This window comes from Athene cunicularia, assembly GCF_003259725.1.
Source record: "Athene cunicularia isolate RWA chromosome 1 unlocalized genomic scaffold, athCun1 chr1_part1, whole genome shotgun sequence".
Taxonomy (NCBI): Eukaryota; Metazoa; Chordata; class Aves; order Strigiformes; family Strigidae; genus Athene; species Athene cunicularia.
In genome coordinates, this window is record NW_020799091.1 from 23,623,109 (window position 1) to 23,647,885 (window position 24,777).

The 24,777-nt window shown below is 40.4% G+C and overlaps 1 protein-coding gene across 1 annotated transcript; it reads right to left on the bottom strand.

Annotated features, from left to right (window-relative positions):
- Positions 1-4,801: 4,801 nt before the first annotated feature.
- LOC113487243 (probable tRNA methyltransferase 9B) lies at positions 4,802-24,777 on the bottom strand. Its single transcript, XM_026861759.1, is given in 6 exon segments — positions 4,802-5,040; positions 5,665-5,844; positions 20,038-20,041; positions 22,001-22,043; positions 22,045-22,165; positions 24,624-24,777. Coding segments are annotated over 6 exon segments (741 nt in total).

The following is a 24,777-nucleotide window of genomic DNA, read 5'->3' on the forward strand; positions in this document are numbered from 1 at the left end:
GGGGGGGGGGGGGGGGGGGCGGAAAATGCTGTTGGCCTTTATCAGTAGGAAACTTGCATTTTACTACCTGGACTGGTTTTGTAGAAGATGCCTTTTCTGTTCACGTTCCCATAAAGGATCTATGGCAATTGTGGCATGGCTTACTGTTACAATACCTTTCTTGGGTATTTTTAAGATCTTTTCAAGCCACTGTATTCAGTTATAAAGAGCAGAGTTTGGGAATGGGGCAACTGAAGGCTGAGAGATGGAGATCTACTGTCCTGCTCTCTCTCTCTTGGCTGACCCAGTGTTTCCCCAAATAATTTTTCTTGGTTTTGCCTGGGACAATTTACTTTGATGTATTAAATGTGATGCCTTTAGTTGGATGTCTGTGACAACCAGTGAATGGCACAGTTTCACTATAGCTAAATGTTGCCATGTGGGCTTTCACTGCAAGCAAGCTGGTGTTCTTTTTTAAACTTGCAATAGTATGTTCATGTCAAATGATTTGTTGTGCCAAATTATGAAGGTGACACTTAGCATGGTCCTGATTGCAATGAGATCTGAAAGGCATGCTAGTAAAGCACATGTTTTGAGAAATTCAGGGAATATTTTCTGTGCTTCTTACCATTTGGAATCCTTCTGCAAAATGTTGGTTTTCAGTCTTGAGTAAGAAGGAAGTAAAGAAAATCAGGAGCCCCATCAAAGAGAAGAAAGAAGTCAGAATGACAAAGCAGACAAGGACAGATCCTGGGGGAAGACAGGTATACTCATTAATTGTATTTACATTTCAAAAACGAGTTAACTGTGGTGTTCTAAATCATACCCTCCACTTGGGTTCTCTGCCACACACCATGAATAATAAATGCACTTTGGAGGATAAAGTGACCCAATAGGCTTCCTCCACTTCTGATTTCATGTGTGATCTTAATTTGAGAGGTCAGTACAAATGCCTATGATAAGTGATAATTTTAGGTCAGTAATTACTAATTAAGACAGAAGGCTAGATGCTGGCTAAAGCACTTGAAAATAGATCACAAATAACCCTACAGGAGCTGATTAACTCAAACAGAACACCTCCTTAGGTGATAGCTACCAAATTATACTTAGAATGATTTTTTAAAATTAAAAAGTATGAGGGAAAAGGATTTATGAAACTCTTGGCTGAGTTTTCTCTGGAGAAAGAATTTTGATAATAAGTGGGATTAGCTGTTTGCCAATTAGCAGACAATTAGAAGAAAGACATTTACCCAGTGGGCAAAAATCTTTTATGATAGACTCACACTCATCAAACCTGTTTACATCAAAGAAAGATAAACAGTGCTGCGCTCACAGTGTCTTAGGTCTAGTGATGTGAACAGCACTGGCTGCTGCTATTGTGCCATCTTCATGTGGGATGCGTGGGACTCGATGTGACAGTGCTTCATGTGGCAAGCACACAACAGAGGACCCCGAGCTGTGCTTGTGGATCCTGGGATGGCTGTGGATGATTTTTAAGCGGTCCATAAAAGAAATTAAGAACAGCACAGCAACTGCCTATGGAGAAAACTGAGAAATCTCCGACACTGGGGAATTTTTAGGGACCTGCAAATCAGAATAAGTGAGAAGACATTGGCTTCATTAATATTAGTATCTGTAAAGGTGATCATCATTGCTACATAGATCGGGGTAGTGTCAGACACTGGAAGCTTTTCTGAAAGTGTCTCTTGGACAGGTGAGGCCTCAAATTACCATAATTCAGAGTGGCAGATGCTGTAAGGAAGAGCTGAGCTAGGCTGCTGCTTTTTGTCTTATTTTTCACAGCTTAGCAATGAATTTTTCCACATGGTTCCTACAAAATAGGGATATGTAGGCAGCACTGCTTGGCCAAAAGGCAGAGTGAGGGATGAATCTGCCTGATTTTATTGATGTTTGTGCTCCTTTTTTGCATCCTCAGAACTTAAAACATTCCTAGGTAGCATCCATCTCTCCCAACTGAAACATCCAAGAATCAGTGTTTCAGGCTGAGCTCCTCTCTAAGATCCTTCCACAAGCAATGGAAAGAGATAAGCAGGTGCTGAACATGAGTGCTCTAATCCCAACAGCTCCTCAAGGTGTATTTCATGGTTCATCCTCTAAAGGGGCTATTTCTTGCAATGAACTCCACAGGCAATATGGAGCTCAAAGCTAGACTTATACAGATCTACAGTTTAGATACCTAAATGAGGCCAGAAAAATTGTACCTTTCTATTCTAAAATCCAACTCAGAACAGCAAAGAGCAAAGAGGAAAACAAATTAGGACCAAATATTTCTCAGGAGTGCAGAGCATTTTCCTGCTATATCCCTTGGTGCAAGGCAGCACCTACCCTGAGGACTACAAATGCAGACTGTGATATAGAAATGAAGGAATGAACTCAATCCTGGTTTTGCTACTGGCATCCCGATCAAAACGAGAATTTCAAATACAGTTTATCGCTTTATAACATTTGTGACATGCATAAATGTGAGGAAGTATTAATACATGATGCTTCCAACCAAATCCATGTTTTTACTTTCTTTCCCTGCATAGTCAGGGCTCTGTCCTGGGGCAGCTTCATTTGCGAGAGGCTGAATTTGCTCTGATCCCAGGGAGCACTCAGCACCCCTCAGGGACAACCATCTGAGTGAAAGCCATCAAGTGTGGAAGCAGGTCTAACCCATGCCTTGGGCAGCACTTCTCTACACAAGAAGCGGGCCTTTGCAGTTTGTTTCTTTCTAAACAAGGACATTAATTCCTTGTTGAAGGGGAGGATTGCTTTTAGAGCATCTGACAGTTGTCCAGAGATTAGAATTCCTTCCAGTTAAGCTAGTACTGTGCCTGTGACATGGACCTTGTTTGGGAACACCTGACCTGGAGCAGGCAGACCGGGGCTATCAGCATTAGGAGAAATCTAGTAATGACTCGTTGCACCCTAGGGAAGAACTGGAAATGGTGACCGCCTTTTGTTCAGGGAATGCTGGAGCAGGCTAAAACCTTCCAAGAGGACCAGTCAGGCTCCATTAAAATACCTGTTTTAGTTTTCCGGAAAACTAAACATCAGGTGTGCTTGAGGGTAAGGACTGGCAGCTATGATCAAAGGCATTTTTCTGGTGCATTGTGTGGGTTAACAGTCTGTTGAACCGTAGGAGCAGACATGATGGAGAGACTCAGAGCTGCAACATGCTGCTGCTCCTTAGTGCAAACTGAAGCTGCACTGAAAAACAGGGAGATGCTGTCAAGTCCTTCTGGCAATGGAACAAGTGTACAAAATGAAGGGAATGGTGTCATCAGAGCTGAATGGCAGCAACATTTTGTGACTGAAAATGATTTTCTTCACTTGCACAACGATACTAACATTTAGGGGGGAAAAAAAGGAGCACTGCAGAGGCAGTCATTACAGTTGGAGGAGCCTGATTAGCCCCTCTAGCTTTTCCACCTGAAAATACAAGATGTACTATGATACCACCAGCATGAACTCCATGGGAGGAAGTAAAGGAAATGTGATTACAGATATTATACTCAAATTGAATTAAAGCTGCATTAAAAAACTCAGATTACTGTATAGTTCCATGCTATGCTGGAAAACATGATATGCATCTGCTACTGACAGACATAAAGAACATGCAGGGGCTTATTTTTCAAAAACGAGTTCGATCTCTGACTTGCTGATTCCTAAATCCACAGAAACAAAGGCAGGAAGTAAAATTACAGACAGACTTTTCTAGCACATAAATAATCGTCAGCGAAGCAGCCCTGTTGCTTGGGTTTTTTCTTTGTTTTTCTTCCAAATATTTACTCTCCATTCCAACGTTAAGCAAAGTTACTTACTTCAGTTTCTTTATGTATAAAAATCAGATAATTAATCTAATCTTCTTTGCAAATGGTGAGTCTAGATAAAAGCATTAGTATTGCATGCTGATGTTAAATATTTTTTCAGTTGACTAGCGGTCACTGGAATACTTTTTTGTGCTATGCTCATTCACTGTACAGATTTAAGTGAGTTATTAAATTCTTCCGACTCATCCTATTTTTGCTGACAGGGAAAAAAAGCAATCCAGGCTTAAGGATACATGTCAAGCTCACTTTTAAACTATCTTTTGGAGGTGTATGTCATGTAGCGGCATATATGGAGGGAAATATCTCTGTTTTTTTGGCTGTGACTGCTCCAAGGCAATAAAAAAGATCTCTGGACTATGGCAGTGTCATGAGTTACTGTCTCTGCCATGAGGGCTCCACACACCTGGTAATTCTCGTAAGAGATTCTCTGTCTAGTATGACTAGAATTATCATAAGTATGACTAGAAGTATCATATAGGCTGACAAAGTGAACTGTTATAAAATAGTGTGTCTTTCAATTACTTCCCTCATTATGTTTCATCAAGTGGCAGACTACAAAAAATTTAAAAATAAAAAGTTGACATGAATGGTTATATAGTTATAAATTAATAACAAAGACTTTTAATGTACATGTAAAAAAAAAAATACAGCAATCACCTTCCAACTGTGTTTTACCTATTTTCAAGCAACAAAACACAGCTGGCAGCTGTTTATGAAAAGGGGTCAGTGTGCTAAAATGTTCTTGGTCTGAAATAGTAACTTTATAAAAAAAAATTTCAATACAGATGTATTTTAAGAACAAAATCAAAGAAAGCAGTCATAGAACCTGAGAGTTTCAAAGCAGTCTCCTCCCCATAAGTCTCCCTCTCCCCCCAAAAAACCCCAGGGCTATAAAAAGCTTCAGGAAAGATTTTCAAAGGCGCTGAGTTTTCAAAAGGAAGAAAGCCCCTAAGTATTCTTTGTGCATTTCAATAAGGAAAATTTCCCTAGATTTTACACACTTCAGTCTTTTCTGCGAACACACTCCAATTGGCATGGTCAAAGTATGAATGAATAACATGTATCTCAGGGATAGGACGCTCTGTCAGCTCAGCCAACTCCCCTTCTTTAACAACGTGGTGGTACCTCAGCCAGGCCCCACCAGGACCTGTCTGCTGCTGGCTCTGTGTGGTCAGGGTGCGCTCATCGCTGCTTTCTGCAGCGAAGAGCCTGTCATTCTTTTGTTCTGAGGTTGGCAGACCCTTGTTTTGGGTGATGGTCTATTTTAAGTTGTTGTCTGACAGGTAATTCTTTCTGATGTGAAATCAGGTCAGGTAAACACACTCCGCTGCAATCGTGAAGAGTATCTGCAGCCACAGGGAGCTGTATAGTTGCTTGTCCTAATTCTGAATAGCAACTCCTGAAAGCCTTCAAGCAGTGTGACATGGGCAGCACAGGTTTAACAGCCACTTCAAAAGCTGTTGTATTTTCAAAACTCAGTTTGCAATGTAGAAAAAAGTCAGAAGTGTGCTCCAGAAAGCCAAGATCTGTTCAACTTTTTTTTTTTTTTTTCTTTTTTCCTGTTTAATTCATTCAGCCAAACACTGTAATTGCCGTATCTAATGAGCTCTTCTTGGTGCCACTGATCACCCACATCTGATACTGAGTCAAGTGATCCTGAGAACAGAGACCATCTCAGAGATTTCTCTAACACTATGCATGGTGTTTGTTTCTCTCCTCCATGGGATGAGCTCTTTGCTGTCCTGTGTACCTCTGAAAGTCCCATCCAACTCATGACAGGCCTGGTTCAAAGCCAGCTCTTTGTCCTTTTAAAGAATTGATTTTTGTACTCCACGTGAGCAAGGCTCACTCAAGGAGCAAGAAGGAGGTGAAGGATTCCAAGGAACAAAGACATCTTGCTTTTCAAACGTTCTCCGGTTTTGCTCCATTGCCCACACATATATCATTATCTGGCCTCCTATTCCTAAGATGCAAGCCATCTCTTTTATTGCTCGCATGTGCCTCTCTTCCGTTGAAAAATGGTGAATCACTAGAACAGAACAGATAAGGTGACTAAGTATCCCTCGAGGCACTAATGAATACAGAATATAAGGACAGAGACAGGTTCTGACACACTGGCAGCCGATGGTTTGCACCGCAGGAATACATCATTTATCTTCCATTGTGCTACGTGTTATTGTACTATCTCTAACATATCTACCATTGTACTATCTCTAATTCTAAGGAGTTCATAACACACTGACTTATTTTAAAAACACAGCAGAATTTTGAATCATTGAAACAAATGACATCTTTCAGATCAGCAATAAACACAACAGTATTGTTTTTTCAGTGAAAGGCTACCACTTGGTCAGTGGCAAAGCAACCTGGCCATTTATTACCCTCACCTAATGCTCATCTGCAGCCTGAAATAAGCCCTTCTGAAAGATTGAGGCCATACACGATCCTTGCAACAGCTGTGCTAGTGATCCTGCTGACGATACCCATTAAAAGAGGACTAGGTTAAAACTGCCTGCCCGTTTCTCCTCCTTTATTGACGGATGTCAGTAACAGAGCAGAAAAAAGGAACAGCTGCTATCGGCCTGGGATACATTTAAATCATGAACATAAGGGTGAAAGACACTTAGTCAACTAGCACTTGTCTATTTCTGGCATTAACAAACATATAATGAAAACAAATAATTAGATAATCCCGTTGTTGCTTGATAACCCCCCACACCACACAAACATGCAATGACATGGACAACACCTCATCATTACGATGGTGAAACTCAAGCAGCACAGCTACACTTGAGTCAGAACTGAGTTTAAATTTGACTCCCATTTCAATAAAAATTTTTGCCCTGAAAAGGCCAATTGGTCTCAGGCTTTGGCAGGAATTTGTCAAAAGGCAGCTCTGCAGGTTGGCTCCTGCTCTCTGACTATGCAGCTCTACTGCAATTCACAACAGACATTGAGGTTGATTAGGTCTTGGTGCACAGCAGGGACTTCAGCAAAGTCTCAGCTACATCAAATAAATGTTACATGAGAAATAAGAATAGGAAATAATCCTGGAAGAGTGCTGGAAAGGACAGGGCACATATTAAAGAGGCTGAAAACAAAAAGCAATAGAATTAGTGATATTCAACCTTATATTTTCCTCAGTGAAAATTCCTGTGCCAGTTTGGGCAGATATTTCTACACATACCACTTCATGTTACAATGATAAAACAGTTTTTGGTTAAGTTGTTGAGGTGTTTGTTTCCACAGAAAAATAACAGATCTTTCAAGGAAAAAAAAAAAAAAGATGCAAGCTTTCAGTTTTCATCTTTTTTTTAGAAACTTAAATATAGAAGATGCTAGCAGAAGCTCTGTATGTACAGCTTCTCTGTCAGAGCAGTCATTCACTATGAGATCCATTTTGCCTCAGAAAAAGAGACACTTTACAATTTAAAAGAATAACAGCATGCAATCCAGCTGAGATAGGAAAACACTCTCCCTGCAATGAATGATGCATTCACAGACTCTGCAGCAATGTGAGGATCAAAAGGCAAGCTTTGAAGAAATAGGGTCTTTTAACATTTAGTTATTCAGCTGCTCTGCCTGTAGGTTTCACTTGTTTGAGATGAACAGAAATCAATTCCAAAAGCTCAGGTCTTCTAGCGATAGTCAAGATGCTGACATGGAAACATTATAACTTTTTAATTAAAAAGGCATCAAGTATCATTTAAGAAATTACAGAGTATTAATAAAATCTCACACTGAGCAAAACTTCAGTGTTGTCAAGATAAATTTGTCAGATAATTTTAAAAGCTATGGGTGATGTATTCCATTTAAATATGCATAACTTAAGGAAACAGAGCATCTGCATGAGGCAACATCACACTATCCTGAAATCACAGATTATTGCACACAATTCTTTTTAATCAAAGCCAAACATGTCAGGCTCCAAGATTACCGTGCAGACACATTGACCTAAAGCATGCAAGTTATAAAAAAATAATTTCTTTATTTTACTTGACACTAAATTTCTTGTGTGTTGAAATTGTGTTTAAACTGAACAATCTGTACTGTGCAGTAAAGGTGCCATTTCAGAGACGGAGCAGCTCATGTTAGCCGGCAGTGAGACACAAGCACTCACTCGATTGCAGCCCAGCTGAAGAGCCTGCTTCCCTCTCCTCCAGTGGCAAAGCTTCAGATCTGCTTCTCCTACAACTCCTCTCATAGTGATGAGTAGATGGCGACAGGGGCAATGTTTCATAGAAACATAGGATGGTTTGGGTTGGGAGGAATGTTCAACAATCATCTAGTCCAACCTCTCTGCCATGGGCAGGGACATTTTCCACTAAATCGTGTTGTCAAAGTTCCATCCAGCCTGAGCTTGAATTATTCCAGTGGTAGGGCATTCACAACTTCTCTGGGCAACCTGTTCCAGCTTTTCACCACTCCCACAGTAAAGAATTTCTTCCTAATATCTAATCTAAATCTACCCTATTTCAGTTTAAAACTGTTGCCCCTGTCCTGTCACTATAGGCCCTGGTAGAAAGTCTCTCTCTATTCTTCTTACAAGCCCCCTTTAAGCATTGAAAGACCACAGGAAGCTCTCCCTGGAGTCCTTCAGTGCTGCACCCCTAGAACAATCTTTCACCAGCTGTTCAACATATTTTAAGGTGATTTCCCACCATCCAAACACTATAAAACTAGGGTCCAGATGCTTCAAAGTGCATTTGTCATAATGACTGGTACTTTAAATGAAAATTAGTTCTGTCCTAAATTACAATACTTATAGAAGCTTCCAGGTGGTGAAAACTATATCAGGGCAGTGGGAACTTGTCCTAGGTTGGAGCAAACATCCCTCCAGCACAGGGCTGTGGCAGCAGTCAGCATCAGATGTTCCAGAAAGAAAGAAGGGAAGAATAGTGATGCCCTCTCCCCTTGCCTCCTGTGGTCAGCAGCCTAAGATCTTCCTCAGCCACAGGCTGGAGCTTGTATCTAATAGCCAGTGATGGATTTGTCCCTCATGGATACCTCCTTGGACTCACTTGTACTTCTGAAATTCACATGTCAAAGGAATCTGCAATTTAATTTATTTTCCTTTTTAATGAATCCTTCTGGTTTAAATCTTTCCCTGTGGTTCTCCTGTTTTAAGAAACCACAGAAATTGAGTCCCTATTCACTAATTTAGTACCATTTGTAGGTTCCAGGATGCTATCTCCCTCTCCCTCAGGAGCAGTATGATATACACACTTCTTTTACAATACTTCTATGATGATACTCTTTTTTTCTTAGGTGAAGAGCTCTAGCCCATTATCTATCCTCATACATAAATCTGCACCTTTGATCTTTATAAGGACTTCACTAGTTCTTCTATATCCTTCCAGAGATGGAGAAAACCTGAATTACATGCAGTATTTGAGATACAGATGCACCAGGTATTTATCTTCTACCATTCTTCTGGATTTTGATTTTTGTTCTTAATATCCGAATACTTTTTTTGACAAGTTTTGAACACTGAGGTAATAATTTTCAGTGCAATGAAAATGAGTCTGATAATGACTTCAATATCTCCTTCGTAAACAAGAACAGAGGGTACCACTGTGCCTGTACACTTAGTTATTTTTTTCTATGCACATTACCTAGCATTTATCCACAAGTACTTCTCTGCAATTTTGCACCCAGTCATTAGTTTCATGAGACCTTTTTTGCAACTCTTTGCAGTCAGTAATCCTGAATAACTGTACATCACCAGCAAACTTTATCACTAGCCTATTCATTTAATTTGTAATTATAAATTACATAGGAATCTGTTGAACGGCGGCCTTTTTATAGGTGCCACACACCTACACTAAGCATTCAACACTGAGTCTTTCAGCACGTTCCACACCCGTCTGCTAGCATTTTACCCTTCTGGCTTTCCCTTTCAAATTTCTTAAGAGTTTCTTCATTTTTGGGAGTAAACTTTTATGCAGTGGATTTTTTAAAGCATTTTTGTTCCTAGCAGGAGGTTCAACTACAGTCACATTAAATTCAGTGAGAGAATGTAGTTCTTGCACAATTACTTATTGATGTGGGCCTGATGCACCGTTTCAGACTAATAAGAGTTGTTTCCCTTTTGTGGGTTCTCAGATTAATCTTTCCAAGAGGCTTCGTGCCCCTGTGTATCATTTACACAACCTACATATGGATAATTGCAGTTTCTCAATATTGTGTTTTCTGTCCTCACAGCCCTCACAATCTCTCTTAATAATCTGTGGTCATTTTCCCAGGTTTATCAGAGGGTTAGTGATACATCCTTATCATTACACTGCTCTCCTCTGTAGCTGTCTACCTACTCTCAATTCTTCCAGAAGTTTATCCTCGTGCTCTTTTCCACAGAAGAATACTCAGAGCTTTTAGCTATTATGCAACCCTTGTAACAAAAACTAGAAAAACCCCTTACGTTCACTACAAAAAGGACTTTAATGAACATTATATCATTATCATACTAACCAACACCATGCCATGGTGATAAGGACAAGGAGGACCACATTTAATTTTTTAAACATCCAAAGAAACAATTGCAAAAAATAAATCTAAGAACAAAAATATTTGTTTGGGGTGAGCACACATGTTTTGCCCAAAACCTCTGAAAGCTCTTTGCAGCAGTAAGGTCTTGCTTCAAAGATTAACAGTTGTTATAAATCAAGCATTCCTTTTCATTTTGGCCATACATTCCCCTAGTGTACCTAGGAGTCAATTCAAATTAATTTTGTGCCATGTACTGCTCATTCCTACCACTTTTGTTTAAATTGAAGACTGAAAGATTTTCCATAACTGAAAAATACATAATGCAATTTTAGATTTCAAAGCGAGAGGGTGAGGAGGAAAGGAGAACATTTCAAAGATTCTTCTCTTCTTCATTTCATAAGAATTTAATTAATTGGTCCTTCTCTTAATTTAATACTGTGACTAATCCTACTAAAAGGGATTATTTAGAACAAGCAGACAATGTAAGATACATTTTTGTGTCATTCAGCTGTCTTCAGAGAACAAAACTGAAAGCATCAACAACTTTTAATTTTTTTTTTAAAGTAATTTTCAAAATTTATATTTTAGGTCAGTGATTCAATTCCTGTTAAATGGCAAAAAGAAATCTGTGTAATCAGAAATTGCTTTTCTCTGTTAAATTTCGTTATTGAAGTGAAATCCCTTCAGAGACATTTGGAAAGTATTTAAGGATCACAGAATTTCTATCTTGGAGACTCTTTTGTATATACTGCATACACACTTCAGATGTCACTTTATCTCTCTCAGCTCTAATAATAGGAACAATTGGAACAAATATAGAAGGCATGATTCTAGGTTAAATATTATTTTATTCTCTTCATTATGGTGGTATCAAAAATAAAAAGGGGAGGAAAAATACTAATATACCAAAGAATTATTTAAAAGAATTACTGAGTAAACTTCAAACAGTGTTTCCATTAAAAACTTTCTGCTATTAAAAACATTCCTCATTAATTACTTAGGTTGGAAAATTTGTTCCTTCTTTAATTTTTGCACATTTATGCTCAGCATTAGCAAATGAGGTTGCTGCCTTTATAAAAATCATTATAATTATGAAATTTAATTAACTTATTAAAACCTTGATTCAGGAATATAATTACATACTTAATTTTAAGCATCTGGGTAGCTACAGTGGTTTCAGCGGGATTACTTCTGTGTATACTAAAGATAATTCTGAAATGCTTGTCACAGCAGCATAGAAGTAAGGACACCTATAGCTAAAACCAGCAGAAAAGGATAATAAAATAGTCAGGTCATCAGACTGTTCCCCTCCTCGAGGCTCCTGCTCCAAGCCTGCATTACTCTTCTCCTCGTCCCCCCGCCCCGAGCAGCATGGCTTTGCCCGGAGCTGCCACCCCGCTCCCACTGGAGTACCTCTAGGGTTCTCCCAGTGGGCTACTGGAGCCAGCTCCCTCTGCTCTCAGCCACCATTTAATCTTGCCTATACACTTTACATTAGTCAGTCAGTGCATACAGAGGAAATAATGCAGGCAGCTGCTGTCTTTCCTTGCCTCCCGGGTGTGCTCCTGCATGCTGTGCTACAGATTTAGGCTCCCCTTCCACCTCCTTTGGGCTTTTTAGCTGCAGGTTCCAAGTGATGGTGGCGGTTTTCTCCACCCAATGCTGCCAAGTTTTGGAGGACTGGGGCACATCTCCAAGTGTTGGAAATGTGGGTTTGAAACCCCCCCGGCTGAGGAAGGAGGTGAATTGAGCTCTCCTGATTTCTGGGAGAGTGCCCTGAGGACTTGGCTGCACTGGAAAGAGAAACAAAGCAAAAACTCTGCAATGCTCTGTTAGACACCAGCCCCAAAAGAGGCCTTGATACTATGGCTCTTATTTAATGAAGAAGTTTTAAAGGTGCCTGAATGCCTTTCTGGATCTATTCTGAATCTCAGTGTTTTACTCAGCAGGAGAATAAATCTTTGGTAGTACAGAGTGAAACCCCCATGCTTGGAAGTCTGCTCTCAGGTGACAGCACAAACCTGCCAAAACCATCATATGGAAGCTGCTCAGCCATCCCTCCTTCCCAAACCACGGTCACATTGCTCTGCACCCCGAGAGAGCAGAGGACAAAGGCTGTACACGAGCAAGTTATGCAGCCAGTGAGAAGCTGTCACCTCTTTTAATGACACCCAACAGCTGGTCAAGACCTTGCAATCAGGTAACATGTTGTTAAGAACATGTAGGTGAGATTTAAAACAGATATACTGTCAACACAGTGACAGTGATAAGACCACAGATAGCTGATTGTGGTCTAAAATAAATTACTATATTTAAAAATGCTGAGCAGGCTGCTGACTGCTACTGTGAAAATTAAACTAAATATAAGGGTGCATTTGGAGTTTGCACCAGAGTAACCAGAGCAACTTGGAGCAACAAAGGGGATTGTAAGGTGCAGAGATCACTGTGTTGTGATGCACATTTTTCTAAGGGAAGAAAAAGAGAGAGTCAAGTTTTCTGACCTGACCCCATCCTGAGATAACTATGTATCATCGACTGGAAATAAACTTAGGATATTTTTGATAAATCAATTATAACTTGCATGAAAAATATCAGTGCAAGGAACACAAAGCTCCTGATTTAATTATGTGAGATGACAGAAATCAGGCTCCTTGCTGTTGGTGAGAATTTCACCAATAGACAACGCCGTCAGCTGATGAGCTCAGTGACAGCAACCACCTGAATGACAGATAAAGCCTTCAGGTGTCAACCACAGGCTCTGTCCTGTGGAGCTTCCCTGCATCTCTAAGAATCTGAATCTAAGAAGCTAATGATTACTAGCTTAGAAATAACTTCATTATTCACTTTAGATAAAATACTAACAGTGGTGAGACCAAAGCTGAAATCAGGGCGTGCAGATCAGTCAGAAGAAGCAGAGGTACTCTGTGGATTGTCAAAACCAGAAAATCCCACTATGGGTGGCATTTATCCTCTGTCTCCGAGACCTCTTGTGATATTCAGACTTTGTTAGTATTTTGCATTCTGACTTGCATCAGGGAGGAGAGTTTGCTGCTGTGAGAGGACGTGTACTAACATTAGGCAGCAACTGGTTATAGGAGAGGCAATGGATTTTTCTCAGAAAGGCCAGGTGACCTTTACATTAGAATAGATGCAGAAAAATAGAGGTTGTTCATTTTCCAGCTCGAAGGCAAAATTAAACACTTAGCCCAAATTTGTCTAACCTGTCCTTAAAAGCCTTTTAATGTCTGAGGTAAATAACCTTTGCTGCGGGGTAAGATGATATTTTTTTCTTCCCATGTCAAATAAAGAACAGCTTTCTGTAAAAATCTGTAAAAAAAAAAAAAAAAAAAATTCTGTAAAAATGTATTTGAAGACTATTACGTTTCCTTCAGTCTTTTCTTTTTTTTTCCTGACTAACCAAACCCAATTCCTTTAGCTTCCTCTAATAATTCAGATTTTCTAAACATCAGTTATTTAAAATTTCTCCATATTGACTGTAAACTTTGTAAGGCATGGTCCTCAAATGCAGATCTGATATTCCACCTAGGATCTCAAAAGTACCAAGCGCAGGAGGGTGACTCATTCTTCTGTCTTGCATGAAACTGTTCTGTCACCATACCCCAGGAAGGGATTTGCCTGATTTTGTAACAGCACCACACAACTCACACATATCTGGCCTGTGGTCCATCTTGCCTGGCCATTATTTCTCACTTTGTTCATTGAATGTTTCCTTCCCGAGCATGGTACATCCTCTCTGGGGTTTCTGTATGTCTTGTTGATTTCAGATACCTCTCCATCATTTGGATGTCAAATACCATCTTTCAAAATAATTCCAACTCTTCCTACATAGGAGTCACTCACAATTTGTTCAGTATGCTCTCTAGCCTGCCATTGAAGTTATTAATTAAAAGTTTGCATTGAAAAGGATGTAGGGTGGGTTCCAAAAGCATCCCCTTCGAAATGCATCTTGATTGGACAGTGAACCACTGAGCCATTCTGTGAATATTTTTTTCCTATATTCCTACCTCTATTTACTTATTTTACTTGCAACAATGACACAAGAGTCAAGATATATCATGTCTTTGCCTGCTACCCTGTCTATTGGGATGATTACCCTGTCAAAGACAGAAAGCAGATTGGCTTGCTCCTGACAAATACATGTTGGCTGTTTCCCATCACATTAGTATTCTGTAGGTTTAAATAATTTATTCTATTTAAATTAGATTATTTAAATTATTTATTCTAGTATCCTTGCATAAATCTAAAGCTGTCTTCCTCTTGATGTCCTTTCTCTCTCTTTTGGAAACGAGTATTATGTTTGCTTCTCTTCACTTGCTGGAGATCTTAAAGATAATCTGCTAGCTCACAGCACTTTTAAGATTAGTGTCATGATTTCCTAACAATTTCCGTAATCTAATTTATCTAAATATTCTTTAAGATGTTATTTTCTTTTTATAGTCTAAACTCCTATCCTCTGGTTAAAACTCTAACTTGTCGATGACTACTATTAATTTTTTGTAAAGACCAAAGAAAAATGCAGCTTCCCCTGTCATCTGCTATTTGCTCTTCTTTCCTTTTTGTTTTCCTCTTGCTTCATATGCATTTATAAAACCTTATCCTAGATCTAATTCATGTTATGCTGTAGTCATCCTGACTTTGGTTCTTCACAACATCCCTTATAATTTTTGATAGCCACATTTTCTGATTTCTTTTCAATTTCTATGGCAATAAAGAGTTCCTAATGCTCTCATACCACATCTTGTTATACTCTGCTTTCCATGGGGACAGCTTGCTTGTTGTGCCTTTAACGTTGTTTCTTTTAGGGAATGTAATTGTCTGGCCACAGTGTCTTTGTTGGAAAAAGTTAAAAAAACTCTTAGAATGTAATCCTGATTGATCCTTATGAAAAACAGAATTTAGGAGAACTGGTATATACACCTATCTGACAAAACGCAGTCTTACGCAGAAATAACCAAAGTTGCACATAAATATGATGTTTCTTTATGGGGTAAAGAAACTGCCATGACAGCACTGCAATATTGTGCCCATATTAATTGGCACAACAGTGCAATGTAACTACTCTGATATGATCTGATACGAATACTTGGTTTCTTCTTGTTCAGCATCTGTGTTGGGTTTGTGTGAGTGGCAGGGTTTTTGGTAGTGGGGGAGGGGGCTACAGCAGTGGCCCCTGTGAGAAGCTTCTCGATGCTGCCCCGGCTCCAAGTTGGACTTGCTTCTGCACCAAGGCTGAGCCAATTAGCAACAGTGGCCATGTCTCTGCGATAATGTATTTAAGAAGGGGAACCTGGTAGGAGGGGTTGGAATTGTGAGGAGAGGTTTCAAGGAGGCCACTGATGTGAACACTGAGGTCAGTGGAAGAAAGGAGGAGGAAGGGGGGAAGTGTGCCAGAGCAGGGACTCCCTTGTATCCTGTGGTGGGATGGCAGGGCCACCCCCCTGACACCATGGAGGTCACTGGTGGACCAGATGCCCACCTGCAGCCTGTGGAGGATGCCACACCAGAGCAAGTGGCTGCACCCGAAGAAGGCTGGGACTGTGTGGGAAGAAGCCTCCATGGCTGTAGTTCGACGCTTGGAGGATTTCAACACATGGAAGCGATCCACACTGGAACAGCTAGGGAAGTGCTGCAGCCTGTGGGAAAGACTCATGTTGGATAAAGTTTGTGGAGAATTGTCTCCCGTGAGAAGGGAATCATGCTGGAGCTGAGGGAGAATGTGAGGAGTCCTCCTCCTGAGGAGGAAGAAGCAGCAGGACTGACTGCACCCCCCCATTCCCTGCCCCCTGCGTCAGTGGGGGCAAGGAGGTAGAGCTATCAAGAGCAAAGCTCAGCCTGGGAAGAAGGGAGGGGTGAGGGGAAAGTGTTTTTAAGATGTGGTAGTGCTTCTTACTGTCCTACTCTGTTAAGTGGTAGCATTAGTGTCTGAATTAAATTTATGTTCTTTTTCTTCCCCTAATGAATCTGACTTTTGCCCATTATCATAATGGGTGAATCATCCCTCCTTATCTTGACTCCTGAGCCTTTTGCTTTATTTTCTCCTTCCCTGTCCTGACAGGGAAGGGGTGATTGAGTGGCTGTGTGGTGTTTGGCTGATGGCCAGGTTTAAACCATGACAGCATCTCATTGAATTTTACAATAAAGACAGGATGTTATATAGTAAGGAAACTCTCCTGGACCTTTTATTTAGACTTCTTTTTTTTTCCCCACAATATTCTTCCACCTAGTAAACTTAAAGAATTATACTATTTGCAATTACACAGACCATTTTCTCAGACAGTGTAAATTAGAGGACCAGACAGGTTTATGTCCCTTAGGTTTCCCTCACTTTCTCTGTTAAATTACCACATGACTAAAAGATCACAGATTAAAGCAAAGTCAATTTTCACCTACTGGTATTAACACCAAGGAAAGCTATTTGATGCTCTTCACTCCAGGAACCCTTTTTTTCCCACTGGGATGAAAAGTCTGATCAGATATTTCAGTAATATAAAAATAACTTTACTGACTTGAGTATTTGACTCCTAATAGGAGAGGAAAATGTCATGTCTTCACCTCTGCATTTGGAGGAAAAAATTATTTATCTAAATTAATAGAAGAAGCTTCTTATCCCTTGCCCATTTCAGAGTCCAAGAGCTCTGCATATACAAGATTTTATTAACACAGAACATGACCTTTCCATATAAAGGAGAAAACCACCTTGACAGAGGTAAAGCCGCTCTAAAAAAATCAGTCCTGTATTATGATTCAGAACAATTCCTTAGCCAAAGTGGAAACATGAGTGCTAGTCCTCTTTCCATTACTGCAAGTGGCAGAAATCCTACTTATTTCAATCATACAGGAATGGCTTCATCATGCTAACATTAACAAAGCCATCAGTACATGGCAATGGGGGTGATTTTTGTTGTTCAGTGATATTAAATCTCAAATAAATTTATGTTATGAATACCCTGGGAAAGCGAGTATGATTTCCTTCTTAAGCAGTGAAAACATTGAGGAATGAATTGCACACTCACAAGGCAAATTTGTCTCCTTGAACAGAAAGTTAAGCCTTTGAAAGCAGCACATTTTAAACTTTTGCTGATATATCATGTCCAGATTTGTTTCTTGTCAGTATAGGTTATGTCATTCATGGAACTGGCAAAAATACTTCATTATATATGCACACACAGTAGGTGTTGAGTCCGAGGAAAAATCATCAAGTTAGGCTTGATGCTCCTCTTCTGCCAATATTTCCTACTATAGACCTGGCTTTTGAACATCTACAGAAATTTCTTGACTCCTTTGAAAATATTCTGAATATTAAGAGAACACATGCTTACCAAACCATGGTATATATGTACTATACCAGTATTATACAGTATACTAGTTTATATAATAATTCAATACATTATTTGGAGCTTTATAATGCATCTGAACCATATTTTCCAGCAATATTAAGGAAACATGATCATTACTATGGTTCATGCATGATCTGTTATGGTAAAAGCTGTAACAAATAACTTTGTAATTTGCAGCTATATTATAGTGTTGAAAGGGCCACAGTCCATAACCATACAGTTCTACTTGTCACCTAAGTGTCCTTCTGGATTCCTCACCAATGCTGGCTTCTCTCACACCAGCTGTGCAGAGCTTTCAGCTTGCTGTGGATGGAAAGGTCTGTAGTTCTGCATCTCCTGCAGCAACCTCAGCCCAGCTACTCTGCTTTTCTGCAGACTGTTCACAAGTACTCCTGGGGCACAGACTCTTCCGAGTCAGACAATTTCTGAACGTTGCTTCTGAACGTTGCTACATACCCTTTTTGACAAATCTGGCTTGTCCTTCACTTCCTTACCCTGGATTTCCAGAAAATGCCAAATCACCTTTGGGCACAAGATGGTTGTTACTCCATCTGGGAAAAGGATGTGAAACCCCAATGATAACAACAGTTAGCTATTGGTCACGTTTCTCAAATCATGACTGAAAGATTTTCAGACAGTGTAGCTGAGCATGGTTCACATCCCCGTACAATGATGTACCAGTGACAATAATGCAATCTCAAATTTCCATCAAATGTCAAAAGGACATGGACTTAAAAAGTAAAGTCCTTCAGGGCTTAAAGAAAAGTCACCCGAGACACGGAGAAGAGGCTGTGGCAGGCTACTCACTAACTTCAAGAGATGTGAGAGGTATTAACATTTCACTTTGATTTAACAAGGCTTAGAGACCTTCACACTCCTTTGGTTGAGAAAAGGAAAACCAAGTTTGCTGAGCACTGTAATTTGCTTTATTTACAGTATTGCCCATCTTTTGATCAGTATAAACTTATTAACTAACTTTAAAAAGGTGGTTGAGAAATTTCAAGACTCCCAAAACAAAAGAACCCTCAAAATTTAAAAGATAAAAAAGCAAATGCTAAAGCTAACATCCAATGTCTGCTTTAACAGTGGCAAAGACAGGTAGCTGTTAGGTTGAAAAGGGCAACTAAACAAAAAGGAAAAATCTTGCAAGATATTAAATCTGAGGGTATTGGATGAACATTTTAAGGTGGCAGTGCCACTGAAACAAGCACCTCTGCTTGCTTTGTCATTGGCTCCTTGTTCTTTCTCTGCATTGCCTCCTGTTTTTGTTGAAACAGGTTTCTCTGAAGTGAGGCAATTGGTAACTGATTTGACTAAAAGTGTTTTGCGGAGAAATCACTCTATAACTTTTGGGGTTATAAAGTGGGTATGTTTATTCAGCGCTGGGCGCATGGGGGATCGCTCCACCACAAGCATGCGCATCGTTTGCAGCTCCCGTCCGGCTTATATGTTACAAAGTAGTGCATATTCATAAAACGCCTATACATATACATAGTCTACCCCTGCCTCCCCTCGCTTCTTATGGTAATCAGGTCTCCTCCTCTTCCTCGCTGATGAACTTTTCTCCTTGTCGCTCTGCGCAGCCTCAGTTGTTCTCTGGCTTTCTTCCAGACCAATGTTTTGGGGTTGTCTGTTTTTCAAAGACTAGGAGGGACTTCTCTTTGGGCTAGGAGTTAATCACCTAGCAATGTTATCAGTACTTGGTATGTCTTTTCGAACAGTCCCATACGCCTCCCCTTGTTTTTGTGCAGGCCTTGCACCAACAATCTAAGATTGTTTAGACTCCCTGTCTCAAAAAGCACTGTTTCTTTTTGCTGGGTTACTTTCCAGCTGGATCAGCATCATAGAATCATATAAAGTTTGGCTTGGAAGAGACCTTAGAGATCATCTAGTTCCAACCCCCCTGCCATGGGCAGGGACACCTTCCACTAGTACAGGTTGCTCCAACGTGGCCCAGAACGCTTCCAGGGAGGGGGCAGCCACAAATTCTCTCAGGCAATCTGTGCCAGTGTCTCATCACCCTCACAATAAAGATTTTCTTCCTTATATCTAACCTAAATCTACCCTCTTTTAGTTTGTAACTGTTACCCTTCATCCTATCACTACACTCCCTGATAAAGAGTCCCTCTCCAGCTTTCCTGTAGGTCCCCTTTAGGTACTGGAAAGCTGCTGTAAGGTCTCCCTGGAGCCTTTTCCAGGCTGAACAGTCCCAGTTCTCTCAGCCTGTCTTGACAGTGGAGGTGCTCCAGCCCCTATATCATCTTCATGGCCTCCTCTGGACCCGCTTGAGGAGGTCTATGTCTTTCTTATATTGGGGTCTCCAGAGCTGGACACAGTACTCCAGGTGGGGTCCCATGAGAGCAGAGGGGGAGAATCACCTCCCTTGACCTGCTGATCACGTTCCTCTTGATGCAGCCCATGATATGGTTGGCTTTCTGGGCTGAGAACACACATTGCTGGGTCATGTTGAGCTTCTCATTAACCAACACCCCCAAGTCCTTCTCTGCAGGGCTGCTCTGAATCTGTTCTCTGTCCAGCCCATATTCATTCATGGGATTGCCCTGATCCAGGTGCAGAACCTTGCACTTGGCCTTGGTCAGCTTCATGAAATTTGCATGGGCCCACCTCTCAAGCCTGTCAAGGTTGCTCTGGATGGCACATCCCTTCCCTGCAGCTTGTCAGCTGCAACACACAGCTTGGTGTCATTGGCAAACTTGCTGAGGGTGCAGTCAATGCACTGTCCATGTTACCAAAAAAGATGTTAAACAATGCTGGTCCCAACACCTACCCATGAGGAATGCCACTCGTCACTGCTCTCCGCGTGGACGTCAAGCTGTTGACCACCACTTTTTGAGTGTCACCATCAAGACAATTCCTTATCAAAATGTTACCTAAGTAAAATCGTATGTTTGAGTAAGTGCCTAGGTTACACTATTCAAATGACTACACTTGTCACTACAGTGACACTATTCAAGTTAGCATTAGATATACTGCATTTAAATCTTCTAAGGAGGACAGGGAGTCATGGATTTAGTATGTAAACCTTTACTATGTAAGTTACTATATAAGTTATACTTTTCATAAACAATGCAGGCCTTACTAACAACTATGCCCTTGAAGAGAAACTGAAAGATGGATAAAATGGGAACATCCTGCCCAGAAGATGCTGAAATTTGAGTAATTGCAACAGAAGTATAAAGTCAGCAAAAATCTGTGGTAACTATGGGAAAGGTAAAGAAGGCAGGGGGAGATAGCAACCACCAACTCAATTTAAGACCAAGATGTGCCCCCTTCATCCTTTGAGTTTGCGCAGAATAATTATAAAACACTATAACTTTAAATTGAGAAGAGGCACATTGTAAACCAATGAAGGAAAAAGTTATAAGAAACTAACCAATGGTTATTACAGTAAATGTGTATTTGTGTAGTTTGAAGTGTACAAATACACCAAAGTCCTTTTGTGTGGTGTGCTAGCTTTGTGGAATTACACCTAGCACCCATCTTTGTGCAAACATGAAATAAATAAAATACCTCTGCTCTGTGTGTATATTGGCACATTGCACACAGAGTAAACAACCCTGCTTGTGGGACAACACACCGAGTGGTCCATCCATCAAATCCATGTCTCTCCAATTTAGAGACAAGAATGTTAGGTGGGACAGTGTCAACAGCTTTGTACAAGTCCAGGTAGATAATGTCAGTTGCTCTTCCCTTATCCACCAATGATGTAACCCTGTTGTAGAAGGCCACCAAATTTTTCAGGCACGATTTGCCCTTAGTGAAGCCGTGTTGGCTGTCACTAGTTACCTCCTTATTTCCCATGTGTCCTAGCACAGTTTCAAGGAGGATCTGCTCCATGGTCATCCTTCTTCAAGCACAAAAATTACTGTGTTGCCTGACAAATCATGAAGCATGGGAGTAAAAAAACAGTGTTTGGAAAAGTACAGAAGGATTTAATACTGAACTTCAAATATGCTCAGCGTTCCTAAACAAGTTTTGTTATATCTTCTTCCTGCCAGAGCCAACATTTCAAATTTCTTCCATGTGATAAGGCACAAACAAGGCTCTCCTCTCCTGTTTTTCACACTGCAGTTTAGTTGTACTTGAACTAGAATAAAACTCAGCTCACATCTGTGTGACTTACTTTTGCAGTTTTTCACTGAGTTTACAGTAATATACATTTCTTGTCCTAATACAGATTTACGTGGTCTATGCAACCCACAATCTTCTGTTGATCACAAAAAATCCCCAACCTAGAAGAGACTGCAATGCCTGCCTAAATGGTTTAGACTCTTTAAAGGTCTGGTCTGTAGGCACTGGCAGCAGGCAGAATTTAGCAGCGATGGACAGGACAGCATTGAAGCACTCACTTTGATAAGGCAGACAAGCTATGGCATATCATTACTTCATGGCCTTCATTTCATGCTGATTCCATCAATGCGAAACAGTAGTCACAACCCTTATAGACTTGAGAACTGATGTGAAGGTATTTGCCATTTCCACAGCCTGAAGAAATAATGAGGAGGAGAAAGGTGGATATTTGGTGTCTGTGCAAAAGAAAATGTGTTCTTGACATAAGTGATGATGAACGACCTTGAGTGGCCTAATAGCTTGAAATTCTCCACCCATTTTAAAGGAGATACGATTGCAGTGGAATTCAGGTTATTTTTTACCATCACAGTACAATGAGCACAGACTGCTCCTTTCTGTCTAGCAGGCTCTCTGCTGTATGACAGGAGGTGTTCAAGTGGGATTGCTAGAGAGCATTTACTTGGCCTTCCCACCACATATGGAATCAAAAATATTTATGATAATGATGCTACTGCAATTCTGCTTGTAATACACTCAAAATGCTAAGTGAAAGCATGTGTAGTAGGAACACAGCACTGAATTATTTCTGTGTATTGAAATGCTGATAGACAAACTAGACTGCTAAGTAATTAAGTCACTATTAGACCAAACCATTAAATCCATTGTTTGCTGTTTTAACTGCTGCTAATTGCTGTCACCATGACAACAGTGGAGTTTCTTTTTCTGGTATCTCCGCGCAGTTTCCTTTTCATAATGGAGCCTGCGACACGGAAATTTACATCTTCTCAAATTGAAATACTTCTTGTTTTGAAATAAAGGCAGACATCTTTAGATAAGAACAATTTTAGTGTCAGCAGTTAAAAGGATCTTATCTAAATTTTTGATAATTTGTTTGCAGAATTATCTGAATCTTAACACAAAGTGCATTTTAAAGTAGATCATTAATTTTAAAAACTTGACCTCACTTGCATCATAAAAAACATAGTTCCGTTTAAGATCAGGGAGTTAAATGCATTGGGCTAGCATAATACCCTCTACCGCGTGCAGACCTTAGTTGACATGCTGTTTATGGCTACACTTACGCCAAACATTAAGCTTGGGTCAGAGCCCAGTTTTTCTCTCTAATGTATTTATTTTTTAAAAAAATAGTTATTTTGGAGCCTTTCAAATATTTAAGTCCCTGTATTTAGGTTACAGCCATCCCATAGCACCTATTCTGAAATCCTGTGCGGGTCCCTATGTTCAGCATGGAGACTCCGGGACCCATCAATCTGTTATGGCATTTGAATGGGAGATGAATCATTGCTCAGCTGCAGATAGAAGTCTGCTCCTAACTGCTTGTCTAATATTAACTGCTGATCCCATCTCCCAGGAATGAAGGGAAGATATCCAGAGAAAAGCTGGAGCTCTCTCAGTCCTTCCCATGCCTGACTTCAGCACCATCTGAGAAGAGGTGCTGTGAAATGGTGCCAGCACTTGGCTAATACTAGACTTTTTTATTGTGGAAAGAGAAGTACTGTGGAGCTCTGATTGGAAGAGAACTCCAGGACTTTTTCTGGTTTTCACTTTTGGAGGGAAAGGCTCCAGTATAAACCAAACAACAGCCCCTAATACACATCCTCTAATCCGACACCAGAGGCTGCTTCCCAGGGATGGAGGGGCAGATGAGACCCCTGCAGGTAGACTCTTCTCCAGTGCTGTAGCACCACTCTTGGCAATTGTGTTTCACACAGAACTTGTCTCTGGCCACAGACCCCACAACGGCATGCCAACAGCCTCTGCAGGCCAAAGCCCAAGAGCCAAGCTTGAGCTTAAGTTACAGTGTTAACCAAGCTCGAAGTCTGTGACATTGGTAAAAATTCAATGTGCTGGTTCTTCGTACACATTTTATTTGTTCACACTGAAAACACCACAAAATCTGGCAGGAATATAGTTCCCAGTATTTAGACTGTGATAAACTGGGAAAAGTATATGATAAAGTTTGAACGACTCCCCAAAGTTAGTGTGATTAGCCCAACCCTCATTAATTTTTCTCTTTCACAAACTTTCTCATGCTATAGTGGGGAGACTACACATATGTGTTGCTGGAAAGAATTTCAGGTTCAAAACTCTATTTAGAAGTCTAGCCTAAACATGTAGAAATGATGAGTTAATGCCCAGATCTCATCTGGGCAACCAGCATGTATCCACTTCTGGTGCATATGCTAAAGCCAGTACAGAGGCTTCCTTTGTACCATTTAGACATTCTCAAACCTTTGGGGTACTAAAAACTGTCACACATTGTTCCCCAAAGCACTCAGGACAGCATCATGATACTTGCTTCAAATTAGCCACACACAATATATGTTGTAAGAACTAAACAAGATTGCAAATTCCAGAATTATCATATCAGTACACAACATTAGCATCCACCAATGACATCTTCAGAAATTTAGCTTCAGTTTAGTTGACCTAGTGGATACTGGGAGAAGTCAAATTGTCTTCATATGACTATGAATGGTGAAGTATGAAGCAAACTTGATAGTCAGTCTGCCAATTTCAATTCCCTGGTTTGATTCACAGGCTCCAAACCCTTCTGCCACAAATATGGCTTGATAGAAAGAGAGGACATACTTAGACTGTCATTAGCAATGTGACAGACAAACCCACTCACCAATATCAGCAATCAGGCTGCCTGGTTCCTGCTGTGAAATGAACTGCTGCACCTTTGGCCATGCCTTGTAGCGTGTGTCACTGAAGTAAGAAGCAATTTTCTCATATACACTATGAATGTGATCCCTCTCAAGTTGGCTTGCCTCCCTCTCCAT